The 13,408-nt window shown below is 42.4% G+C and overlaps 1 protein-coding gene across 1 annotated transcript in view; it reads left to right on the top strand.

Annotated features, from left to right (window-relative positions):
- The window catches only part of ube2j1 (ubiquitin-conjugating enzyme E2, J1), a 53,598-nt gene extending 46,982 nt beyond the window's left edge, over window positions 1–6,616 (top strand). The window contains exon 8 of the mRNA XM_080048407.1: window positions 4,333–6,616. Coding sequence (XP_079904533.1) covers window positions 4,333–4,632 — 300 coding nt within the window. The 3' untranslated portion in view covers window positions 4,633–6,616. The remainder of the gene's footprint in view (window positions 1–4,332) is intronic.
- Window positions 6,617–13,408: the final 6,792 nt, after the last annotated feature.

Below are 13,408 nucleotides of genomic sequence, written 5' to 3'. Positions count from 1 at the left end.
TCACCCCACCTTCCCCTATTCCTTTTTTGTAAGATAACTTACATTTGCTTAATATGATGTTAATATCAAAAACACAAACTCAAAAAAAAAGTTTTTTCACATATTCATCCGCGCCCCCCCTGCCACAACGGGGGGGGGGGCGCGCCCCACAGTTTGAAAACCACTGCACTATAGCACCATGCCAGCTGTATTGGTTGCACTGAGCCAGAGTGTAAATGTAAGCTGCTAGTCCTTTCTCTTCACATCGTGGTGGGTGTGTTACGGTAGCTTGAAGCCTATGGTTGTGCAACTTCTTTCAGCAGTTCAGATAGAGGGGACGAGTTTTGTTGCCTAAGAGGATTGATTTTGGCACCAGCTGCTAGCCCCAGAACCAAAGCAACGGAGTCTGAAGGAGCGTAGAGGGGGGCCAGCTTAGTTTATAGTGTTTGTGAGTTTGGGTCAAATGATGAGGGCCACATCATAAATAGGAATCACCATCTGTCGCTCAAATTGGAGGGACTTGACTAAATCTGGTCCGGAATGAGACACATCAGCCCACTCTATCCCACACTGCCCTGTGTCCAGACGGATGTGCTGTAGGTTAACTGTGTACTATGTTTCTGCAGGTTTCCTCCAGCCATCCTCTTAATTGGGTGAAGTGTATCTTTTCTGTGTAAAAGCTGAGCCCCTGTGCAGTGCTCATTGGTTAGTCATCCTCCTCACAGCCTCCAGGGATGAATCATCCTATCAGCACTGGTCTCTGTAAATGAACAGGAGCAATACACGTTATATATAACTCATTCTAGCACCTAGTATAATGCTGAACAATGAAAGTAGGTTTTATTGTGTTCAACAATGAAGCTCATGAATAACACATTTCTATGAAGATGAATACAAGGAAAAACATATCACAGGTGGCTGCAAACACACATTTGGAAAATGAGCTTGTAGGGTTAACTTCTATCGTATATATTGAATGCACTGCTTTGTGCATTTGTGTGGCCGTGTGTGCTCACATGATTAATCCAGTTATTTTCTCGATTTATCAATCAATGCCTGGACTATAAAATATGAGAAAATAGTGAAAAATATTCAATACAACTTCCCCATCACAATTAATATTTACATTTCAGAAACTTTAACCAGATCATTTTTGCTATTTTGCTTAAATATGATTTCCCGATTCTGGAGAATGATTGCTGTCAAAATCACATTTGGTCAGAATCAGTGATTATATCCTCATGATCCGCAAAATCCAGGGTTAATACACCGCCTAGGCTCTGTAAACTGGCATGTTGCTAGCTATGGTTGGCCCCCTTTGTTTACATGTCCTTTGTTTACATACCAGTTTACAGATTTTTTTCAGAGCACACACAAAACAGACAGGTAGCAGCCCGTGAGGAGATATTCACTGACTTTGACAAAAAGTGATTTGACAACAAGTGTTCTTTAGGCCTTTAAACGATTTACATGCGGTGGTGTGATTGTAACTTTTTCGGCTGTAGACTGAAACTAACGGGGGGAGGCGGCTCACTGGACATATATTTAGTCGCGCAGTTAGTTTGCCGACACGGCTCTGTGTATTCAGGCTCGAGACATACAAACAGGTCGAGAAGCCTTTCCCCTCAACAGCGCTAACGGGCAGGATATCTCCCAGGGCTGTACGCTTATTTTTTAAAGTCGTAGCACTGGTGCTAGCAAGCAAAAAAATTCAGTAGCACAAAAATAAATTTGGTAGCACACAAAGTATGATCGAAAATTTGCATGACCCTAACCCTTGCATTTCGCTCTACTTACCTTTGAGCATGTCATCTTGGTTTTATTTGAGATTCTCAATGAATATCCTAGTGTGTGCAGTAATAATTATAGAAGAATGAATAGGGGTGCACTGATTGGAATTTAGACAAAAGAGTCTAACCTGCCAATGGCAATTTGTTTGCTGATTCAGAATTATTTCCCCCAATAGAACTATAAAAATAATGTCTATATCTATATATTTTTTAAATAAAAATATAATTATTATAGTAGGCTAATAATAACAAACATTTTTAGAACATTTCATTCTTTTAATGAAAACCAAACTTTAAAACATTGAACATAATAGCCTATTAAATAAATTAGTAAACATATTTATACAATTTAGGCCAAGTTAAATAGGTTGTGTCAAACTTTGTTTAAATAGACTACTGTTGACTGCTCTCTGCAGCTGAAGCAGTTGATTTTCTTGCTAGCGCACTGCAGGGCTGTGAAGCGTTAACTTCCTGTTCTTACCTGCTTCAAAATAAAAGTCAACTCGCATTTGGCTAGTAACAGGCTTTTATTGTGAAGGGGCACAGGAAATGTTCCGTTTCCACACGCGCTAACTTAACTGCGTTAAGAGCCGTGTCCTTCCGGTTTTTACCGTTGGTGAAGTTAGACGCTATAATCGCCGAGCACAGATCCCGAGCACACATCTTTCACCAGCCAAAGTGGAGGGTAGACTTAATAACTTACTCGCCTAAGACTACATTCACCCGCATTTGGCGAGTGTTAATGTAGAGCCCTCTAAGCAGTGTTGTGCATCACTCCTCTGTGTTTCAAAGACAGCCTCTCCTCATTAGCACTCGTGCGAGAGGAATTGTATTCATCATCGCACGTGATCAATTTCAGTGGCAAATGCGATCAAAACTGTCGCACTGTACAGCCCTGTCTCCGGTTATCATTTTAGCTGTCAGACCAGAGTTTTTTTTTTTTTGCGCTGCGGCTCACACCGGTGAGGTGTCACTGTGAATGACACCGTTACCAACCATCGCTGAGTTTCACCGGGCTGCTTCGCTCGCTCAAGGCTTTTGCTGCTTAAAGCATTGCACCGCGCTGATTTTCATCCAGTTTGAAAAAAAATGCTCCCACATTGGACTCTGACATTTTCATGCACGCACCTTACAGTATTGCTCCTGCTGCACGCTCACGAACAGACGTGGACTCGCATACACGGTTACGTCTCTCTTTACGTCCATTTACTGGTTTGCAAGCGCGCAGCTCTTTAAGAAATACATTTCCTTATTGTCATTTAGTTTGCCAATTTTCGGTAATTTTGTTCGGCCTTTTAACTGTTTCGGGCCAAAACCGAAAATGACTTATTTTGCCATTTTCGGCCGAACATTTTCGGTGGCCGAATATTCAGTGCATCCTTAGTTTTTAACCTTTATTTAAAGGTAGAAATGGAGAGGGAATCGCATATGCCAGGTTGCTGTTGGTTCTACAAGGGCGGAGCAGCTAGTACAAATTAAATTTCTGAGAGTTGTGCCATTGGCATGGCTGTATACGCTGGTCACCAGAAGAAAGTGATTGTCTACAGTAGCTCAGAAGAGACTGACATCTCAATTCCACTTAACGACACCACTATGAGAGTTCAGATGGCCACAAAGATGATAATGGTGACTTTGTCATTGTGGGTTTTGCAGGTAAAAATCTGCTAGGCCTTGTTTAAGAAAATTGTCCTTCAATCTTTGTAAAATATTTACTTTATTTACTTTAAATAAACCTTAAATAAGTGATTTTCTAATGGATTTGTCTTGCATTACAGTTTATGAGATATAGATCAAAGGCACAATTTACCCCATGGTATTCTCTCTTCTGGCACAACTTACACCACACAGGGGGCAAGTTGTGCCACAAGACACTTTTTTTCCGAAACCTATATTTCTTAAACAGTTGATTTCAGATCCAAAGTTATTGTTGCCGGGGATGCACAACACCCTGAAATATATGTACATATTTGAGTTGGAGACTTTACTGTCAACGCCTCACTTTAAAATCACTTTGAGTAAAAAGTGTCACAACTCAGGCCACTCTCCCCTACTAGTTATCAATACAGGAAACGGAGCAGAGCAGGGTGTAGTCACAGAGCAGCGGAGTCTTAACAAATGATGAGAGGAGAGTCTACCAGCAAGAGGATATGGAGGATTTGCTTTCAACGTGTAAAGCAAATGCGCCTATTAGGCAATATATATTTTGGTTAAAACCCATTTTTAATAGAGAACCTGACACACTGTCAGTTTTATTAGTTATAAAGGTTCAGTTTTATTGTTGTGTTTTTTCTCAGTAAAAAATAATATAGCATTTCAACATTCATTCAAAGCATTCATTTAGTTCAGAGCATAGTGGGAGGATCTAAAGATCAAAGGTTAAAGATTAAAGTAAACACTTGAAATGTGCAGTGTAGCTTTCTTTGTTTTCTTTTTTATATGCCAGTGTAAGAGAAGTAATACCTGTGTTGTCACGAGTGTACTAACTGGTTGGAAAGTGTTCACACTGTGGTAACCCTAAAGGCCTAGTTTGGTCTCACTGACCCTCTCAATGCCACCTCCCCAGGGCGAGGCGTCTCCATCCCCGGTGGTAGAGGAGCCCCGGCCCCCTGCATCCCCCGGCAGTGGTCGCCCTCTCAGCCCCAGACAGCGTCGTGCCCAGCAGCACATCCAGAGAGAAGGCAGAGAGCCAGCCAGCAGAGAGCCAGCCAGCAGGCCCCCCTTCTCCCAGGCCCCCCTCCAGCCTCTAGAGGAGAGCCATGCGGGCTCTGTGGTCCTCATCGTGCTGCTCACTCTGGCCCTGGCCGCTCTCATCTTCCGCAGGATCTACCTGGCTCAAGAGTACAAGTTTGACTACGAGCTGTAACCAACTTAAGCCCCTCCCCTCACCCGGCAGTCCCCCTACCTCCTGCTATAACGCCCCCGACAGAACTATGAGCTGCTGACGAGGCCCACACTGACTGTGTTTCCTCCCTGCTCGTCAGTCTCCACTGAAGGGGAACTTTCATTCCTGCAGTCTTAACAAATGATGAGAGGAGAGTCTACCAGCAAGAGGATGAAATTCACACTGATTCTTTTAATCAGTGTGAATTTTACTCTCCAGTGTAGTTCATCTTTAAGAATGGAAAGCTTTGTTGTGTTTGTGATCAGTTCAGCGACCCCATGCCCCCTTCCATATAATGCCTTGTTTCCACTGAGCAGCACAGTTGGGTTCAGCAGGACACAGTAACCCAGATCTAGCTTGTGTTTCCACTGCAGACAGCACCCTTACTTGGTAGGCGGGTTTATGCCGGATGGTGATAGCCACTGTATAGTCTATGGGGCAGAGCAGTTGGCGCTGGCAGCGGCATTTATGTTACTATGGTGACATCATAGCAGTGGGACACAGTGTAGCCACTGATTCATTCAATGAAGAGGTAAAACACCACACAATAAACAAAGAGCTGCGCTGACATTTTTCCCTAAACACAAGACTCTTCACGCCGAGGAGACTACACACAGTGGTTTATCACTTGCCTCGAAATGATGATTCTGTCGACCAATCAATGTTAGCTGCACCCTTTGGGATGGCTATGTACCCCAACGAAACAGTGAGAAGATAGGTGCGGCATTGTTCGCTTATTTTGGTACCCTTCCCAACTTTTGACACTGGAAACACAAATAAAATGTGTGTAGAGCCATACCAAACCAAACCGCTCCGTGGAAACGAGGCTAAAGACCACATGCACCCTTCCATATATCGCTTGTCTATCCCAAGAATGCCGCTTCTTCCCATTATTTAATTAAAACTAACATAATATGGCAACACAGTAGGGCTGCACGATATCAGGAAAATATGCAATAACATTGTTAAATATTGAGACAACGATTTCACTTAGACAAATACTAAAATGTACAGTGATAATGTCTTTCTGCTTTGAGTTCACAGCCCACACAGACCCCAGACAGTAAGCCGCCTATAAAAAGCATTATTTCCATTACAAAAACATGGTTTTATTGTTAATTATTTATTGATTGCTTAAGCAAAACATTCATGCCTCCCTTTACAACATGTTCTGCTAGTCTACATCTGATAGGCCAGATATATTGACATGCAGAGCTTGAATGCATAGCACATGGAATAGGCTACCAGTTATTGCAGTTCAAGCAGTTCTTTGCGATACGTATACCTCCAAATGTGTATCTTGATGACAATACATTTTTGATGTATTGTGTAGCCCTACTACAACGCAAATTATGATGGGGTATTTTTTGATGATTTAATCATGGGAGTATCTTCACAGAGTGTGTGTGATAAAATGACTTGTTTTTCTTCTTCACGTGCGTTAGTGTCTTGTTAGGTCAGGCCAGGTACTTAATGCTACCGTGTCACATTAAATAAATGTTCACATGATATTGTAATTGATGTGTTATAGTTACATTTTAAGAATAAAACATGAAATGCCCCTGTTGTTCAAGAAGCTGTATGAATGGTCTCCACGCTGTCCATTCATTCCAGATAACAGGCACCTGCTCGGGGAGAATCACTTCTGTAAAGGAGGCAGTGATGAGGCCTGGTAGACTGACGTCTCACACAATAAACAGGCAGGATGTGGGGTTAGACATGCACAGTCTGATGTGTGGAGAATGGGATATAGTATCTGTGCTGCTGCCTTCAGGTGGCTGCTTGGACCAAATGGAGAAACGTTACACATACCCTTAGAATCACTCATATTCAATCATTGATGGAATTCTTTTACAGTCTGTTATGTTACACCATTCACCAATGTGTGAGTGCAGGAATGTTATCACACTCTCCATTTAATTAGAGAGTAGTGGAGAACGTCAACATTTTTGACAGTCCATCAGAAAATGGGAAAACCCCACTGTAACAAGCAATAAAACATTTCCAATACTAATATTGTCATGTATTAGCTATCAGGGGCCTTTTTTATATCAGCGAACAGAGGGAGTGGCATAGAACGATGACGTTGAGGTCGTGCGCCAGTTTCAGTTGTAGTCATAAGCCGGCGCATAACATTAGTCAAGACCAAACGTTTTGTGATTGCTTGGCAGATCCAGAGTGGCACTGGGCAGTGTTTTATAGTCGCTAATTTGTGCAGTAAATAGAATGTTGCTCCTTTTAAATGGGGAGTGACAGACTTTAACGTCAGACACATTAGGTGACAGTTTTCATTAGAGCCTGATTGATTTATTACCAAATCCATGTTCCTCAAGTGATCACAGTTTAACTTATTATATAATTTATATATTCATATTAGGCCATTTAACGAGGCTCATCTGTGACTTTGGGATTACACAAGTGAACAGTAACGATCGCGTGCAGCCGACAGAAATCTGTTCAGTGGTAGGCTACAGATGTTAGAAAAAATAATGAGATACAATACAAATCGGTTTATTAATCTGAATGTAGAGCATGTTCACAGTGTGTGGGTGGCCGTCTATATGAACGACACAAGGGCTGAGAACTAGGCTACTGATCAGAAAAATTATCGATCAAACATAAAATCATCAGGAAATGATAAAAACATCCCGATGGAGATTTCTATGGAGTGATTTTGCTTTAAACTGTACAGGGACGCGTTGTGACAGTGACTCTTTCTTCAGTCAGAGCAGCAGCGTGAAGTGAAAACAAACTCAGAGTAGGTCAAACCACCTATCTAGCATTCCGCTTCCTGAAATAGGCCCCAGGCATTGTACCAACCCTTCTCTCACCTTTTTTTTATATATATATATATATAAAAAATGTGAACCAACTGTACCTGAAAACTAAAAATATTATGCTTCCAAATATTCTTAGGAACTTAAAGGGTCAGCTATTATGGAGAATGCCCTTTGTTTACACACCCTTTGTTTAGAAACCAGTTTACAGAGCCTTGTATTAACATTTGATTATTTTTCAGTGCGTATACGGACAGATAGGTGATCGTCAGGAGATACTCACTGGATTTTACAATATGCCAGAATATATATATATATATTTTAACAGCCATTATTAATGTGACAGTATCCTCGTTAACGGCACCTATATTTAAGAGTCTCTTTACAGGACCTGGGCAGTTTGACCAAGGACGGATTAACATGACCACGGGCCCTGGACACAAACCAGTCATGGACCCCTACCAACACGCAAATACACGCACTAGCACACCGTGCAATCCACAATCACACACATTATAATGCAGTGCACGGCCTAGAGAGAGAAAGAGAGAGATAGAGCGAAATACAATTCTATAAAGTCTCTCTGGTGCTGCGCAAGAGAAAGAGACTCTTTGCGCCGGAGCCTACTAGACAGTTAGATTGGGGCAGAGACACCGGCGATGCGAGCGCGCGCTTAGCGCGCGAGCAGATTTTTTTTGCCATTGTAAGATCTCTGCGCCTGCTTTTTGGCCCACCCTTGCCCCCCTCGGAGCCTACACTCAATGTCTGAGCGAAGCAGCGCGTCACCCGGTGAAACGCTGTGTTGGTGTCGTTCAGTGAGACAGACACACTCTGTGGTTTAAAACTAAATGATCACAGGGGATTCCTGCACGTTAACGGGTGTCGAGGGGACATGCTCCGCGATCTGATTGCATGTCCCGAGCCTGGATACCCCAATCTCACTGCCGACTAACTGTAAAGTGAAACAACCGCCTCGCTCGTTACACTGGTAGGCCTACTGGTGCGTAAAGGGAACGCACAGTTGGCAAACTCTCCTCACTACAACTGCCACAGCAGAAAAGCCACTGTAGGTCGATCGCTTTGTCGATTCGTGCCTCTGACACGTTGACTCGCATCATAATGAGTCGAGGCTTTGATTTCAGTGCGGGGATGTGGAGCTCTTTGGCCATTTCCCGTGCCTTTTTTTCTCTAGACACATCGTTCTCTCTCCAAGCGCACACACGCTTGTCCCGGCCGAATATAAGACCCCGAATATAAAACAACCCGACTTTTTACGACCCATTCCCAGGGGGGAAACCCCCGTCAAATTTTTTTAATAAAAAAAAAAAATCAAAAATCAAGGGCCCCCCTATTGGCCAGGGCCCTGGACATGTGCCCACTTTGCCCATGCGGTAATCCGTCATTGAGTTTGACTGTTTATATTGGCTATCCTTTTGTGTCTCACTTGAGGTCTGTGTGCAGTCTAATAAATGTCCTTAAATCTTGTCCCTTTGGGGCTGAGGACAACAGGTTTGATGATTAAATAAACTGTTGGTGTGTAGAAGGAGTATAGTGACGTCTGTACCCCACTCCTCATCTCTGCTGCAGGCTAGAAGCTCCAGGCTCAACAACACAACACACCTGAACCTACTGACCTGTTGCCAGCCCAATTGCATTGTGGGTCCGACAGTGCTACAGCAGTGCAATGCAAGATCTACTTTAGTTCTTGTTTAGGGTGGTCACAGAACTTCATTTTCACAAGACTTTGAACACATGTTATACCTGTTGGAGAGTGTTCAATTGAAATATTTTATTCACAGTTTATTCAAGCATTGCTGGAAGTTTGCAGTGTTCAGTTTGTAGGCCTAACCCTAAATTCTCCAAATTGCTGGTGTAATGACTGTAAATTTCACCAAAATTCCTTGCTTTGTGCTGCCTTTGTGTGTGTGTGTGTGTGTGTGTGTGTGTGTGTGTGTGTGTGTGTGTGTGTGTGTGTGTGTGTGTGTGTGTGTGTGTGTGTGTGTGTGTGTGTGTCTCAGACTCAGTCTCAGCAGTCCTGTGAAGGGAATGAGTTGAGAGGGTTTTTAAGCTTTTCCATCATGGCAACTTTTTCTTGCCGAGATGCTGGGATTTTTTTTAACACAGCAAACCTGCACCTTTCACCTCCCCCCCACCCCCCCTCACCTGCTTGTATAAATAGACCCAAACAGACTGCCTAATGTTTACCCTCTTTGATATACTTAGAGTAGGGGTTTAGCGCGCTGATGAGACAGAAAAAGCAATTAAAATCCACTCTTTGCACATGGTAGCTGACACCTCTCTGACACTGACGGCATATCTGCGGCGCACAGATAGCTCCCAGGTAATAGCAGGGAGTCGACCTGTTGAAAGGAACAAATGTGTCTCTGTAGTATTTCTTTCATTTGAGCAGGGCTCTCAGGGTTCAACATAACTTTTTTTTCCTACTGGCCCGCCGGGCCAGTGGATCTGAGTTTTACTGGCCCCTTGTATATTTTCACTGGCCCTGCACACACTTTTTTTTTCTTCATAATTTAGTGTCAATAATTATAATACCTGTATTAGAAAAATAAAGAAAGATAACCAGATCTAAAGGGAATATCTATACTGTAACAGTATAGATATTCCCTTTAGATTTGGTTATTTTTATTTTAGTTAATTATATGAAATGTTGATATTGCTCATACACATAATATAAAACCAGGCAAACATATTGAATTAGAAGCCTACAACTGAAAGTATGTTGAAAGAGTCGGCCAGTATTTTAAAGTCCAGTAGTTTGATTTTATGATTTTTGATTGTTTTTATTCTTGAATTTGGGCAGTTTAATGAATAGTTCACCTGCAGAAGTCATGTTCAAAATAAAATAAAAATAAGAGATGAAGGTCTGATCATTCTTTGTGGTGTGGTAGGCTGTTTTTATTACTTTCTCTATATGCATTAGGGATGTGAATGTGTCGACCGAATGACCGGTTTTCCACTTGCGCTCAAGTTGACTTTAAAAATAGAATAGAAATACGAAAATCAGGGGGTTATGCCGTTTTTTTAATGGGATATTTCACCGTGTATGTGAGTTCACGTCTGGTCGTGAGCGCGCTGCAGGAGTGTCACTTCTCCATGAAGTGTCAGCTTCACATAAGAGTCCGGTGTGGGACCATTTTTTCAAACTATTGATAAAAAACAATGCAGTGCAAAATATGCAGCATAAGTTAAACGCTCGTCTGAGACTATGACGTTAAATCACCTTAGAAACACACAATGCGTTCGTCCGATCACAGCAGCGTTTCACCGTGTGATCTCGCCAGCGAGTGAGCCGCTGCGCAGATGAACTGTGGTTTGTGGCTAAAATAATAACCGGGGATATTGTCCCCGTTAGCGATTTCAATGGGAAAGACTTCCGCGATTTGATTGAATGTCTCGAGCCTGAAAACACAGTGCCAAACTGCGCGACTATAGGAACTGTACAGTGAGCGGAGTCCCTCCGTTCGTTTCTGTCTACAACCGACACAATCACCGGAGACGCATTCACAGCGTTTAAATAACGCCTCTCATTTGTATTACCATTGGGGCTTGTATGCAAATACTGTAACATTACGGTGGCAGATAAAGGAAAAGCGCAGTTATCACTTTCTGCACCTCAACCTCTGCTGTGGGAAGAAAGAAAGGGGGCAAAGCAAGTCGATTGATTTGTCGACTCGCAGGCGGACGGTAGGCAGCTCTGCCAACGGAGCGAGAGTGCACCCGCTTCTTGCTCCACCTGTCAAAACGCCCACGCATCGGTTGTCCATTAAAAAATATATTTAATATTAGGTTTATTATATTGAGTCTTAAATAAACACTGCTTTCATTACGACTCTCAACGCGCATTTCAATGAACCATGATAGTCTACAAAAAAGGTAGTCTACAAAAAGATACTGAACTGTGATTGGCCAGTCACTGGCCCGGGCGGGACAGTGACTGGCCAATCAACTTGCCCTGCATATGATTTTACTGGCCCCGGGCCATCGGGCTATACGTTATGTCGAACCCTGGCTCTTATACCTGAGTGTTTTGTCCAGGTTTTACTTGAAGCCAGCAGAGATTCTTTATGAATATTATCCACATATTCTCTGAATCTCTCCTTGTCTGTCTCTTCAGTGATTGTGCCCACGGCCTGGTGTGTATACTGGGATACAAGCAGAAAATAAATGGCTTGAAAAGCCTACATTTGGGACAAATAATCTGCTTTGAAAGGTATAAACGGTATAAAATAAAGACAGTGAAACATATCTAGCCGACGATTTGGTTAGCCAGCCTCAGACTGTCTTCAAAGAGTGCTACATATTTTCCTCACGACTGATATGATTGGGTCACTGAATGCTCAGCTGTCTTTATACATGGCTTGGGACAAAGTATTGCTCACCATCTAAACACAAAGATTGTAACGTTGATAGCTCATGAGACCGAGCTGACACCACAGGCACTGTGTGATGGAGGGTAAAAGGTCAAGAAGAAAAAAGCATTTGAAATCATCCGGGAGGTTGCATCGTTCTAGAGCAGTAGCATGAAGGACAGCGTGCCCTCCTTACTGTGAGCAGAGGAATGAAATGGTGCAGCTCAGCAGCCGCCAGCACACTCTGTCCTCAGACTTTTCACTGATAAAAGAATGGATTTTGGAAAACAGTCCCTGCAATCCAAATCACATAGTCTTTCTTTCTACTACACTACATACTAAAATACAGGAGAGTTTAAGGGCCACGGGCCAGAGGAAAAAAAACAGATAAAGACAATTTTTTTTTCATTATGTCAAGGAATGTCAAGGATAAAGACGAACACTCCAAAATGCTATTGGAGTTAGTGGGGCATTAATGTATTTTCAGCATACTACAATTGACGTGCATGTATTGGGCCATCCTAAATCTTTTTCTGGCATACTAAATAGTAGGGAAGTATAGGGATTGGAACGCAGGGACTGTGTAGGAAATCATATGAGAACTTTAATATTCTGTAAACAGAGACCGAGTCTTTAGAAGAAGATAGTCTACAAGCAATGCATCTGTGTCTAACCTTAATGCTATAGAGCGTAGCTTCTGTCGCCACAGTGAGAAATTCTGAGTAACTACAACAACACTGTTGGCTCATCTACATGAGGTATGTCTTCAGGTGGTCGCACATTAATGTACGTCCAGGTTATATCTTAGCAGTAGAATCAACAACTGAAAAATTTCTTGGGATTTTCTGAGCTCCTGACCTGCACCAGTGTCAGGGGGGGAGGGGGGGCATTCATTGATATCAAACAGTTACGAACTATAGTTTTAAATCATTGGCTTCAGTATACCATTCAGCTCTATTCATCAAACGCGACAGTACTCATCACTGCTCCCTGTATGAAAAGCTGGTTGGCCCTCTCCTTCCATGAAACGTGTGAAACATTGTTTTTTATTTATATATAGGGGAGAACGGGGTAAGTAGGCACACTTTTTACTCTAGTGAGAATTGCTTATCACCTAAACATCTTTCAATAGTCATTCCTACATTACATTGAAGCTTAAGGTGTTGGCTTGAAATATGTACCCCTCACTTTTTCTATCTTATTGTAATAAAGAAGAAATTAATCATCAAGACACCCTTACACATTGTGACAACCAACCCCATCAAGGGTCGGTTGTCAAACACTATGGGGTTGTTTGTCACAATGTTATCTTAATGGGAATAATCTTAAAAAGAAGGCAAGAAAGTAGAACTAAATTTGAAAGTTTAATTGCATTGTCAAGTTGACAAATAGGCCTATATAACTTACTGTAGCCTTGGCAGCTGGTCTAGTTTGGGATGCACTGGGTTGTTTTGATTTTGTTGCCATTTTTTCTTTTGCATGCTAGCTGCCTTTTCCTGCTCTATTCTTTCCTTCTCTGGGGTGTCAGTGAGGATACAGCTTGACAATTTCATTCGTTATTGGGTTCCTTTTCTGGCTGCAGCCTTGAGATGACATGTGACAACCAACCCC

Source organism: Ammodytes marinus (assembly GCF_949987685.1).
Source record: "Ammodytes marinus genome assembly, chromosome: 19".
Lineage (NCBI taxonomy): Eukaryota > Metazoa > Chordata > Actinopteri > Uranoscopiformes > Ammodytidae > Ammodytes > Ammodytes marinus.
The sequence above is the reverse complement of the archived record's forward strand: the minus strand, read 5'-3'. Positions and strand labels throughout refer to the sequence as shown.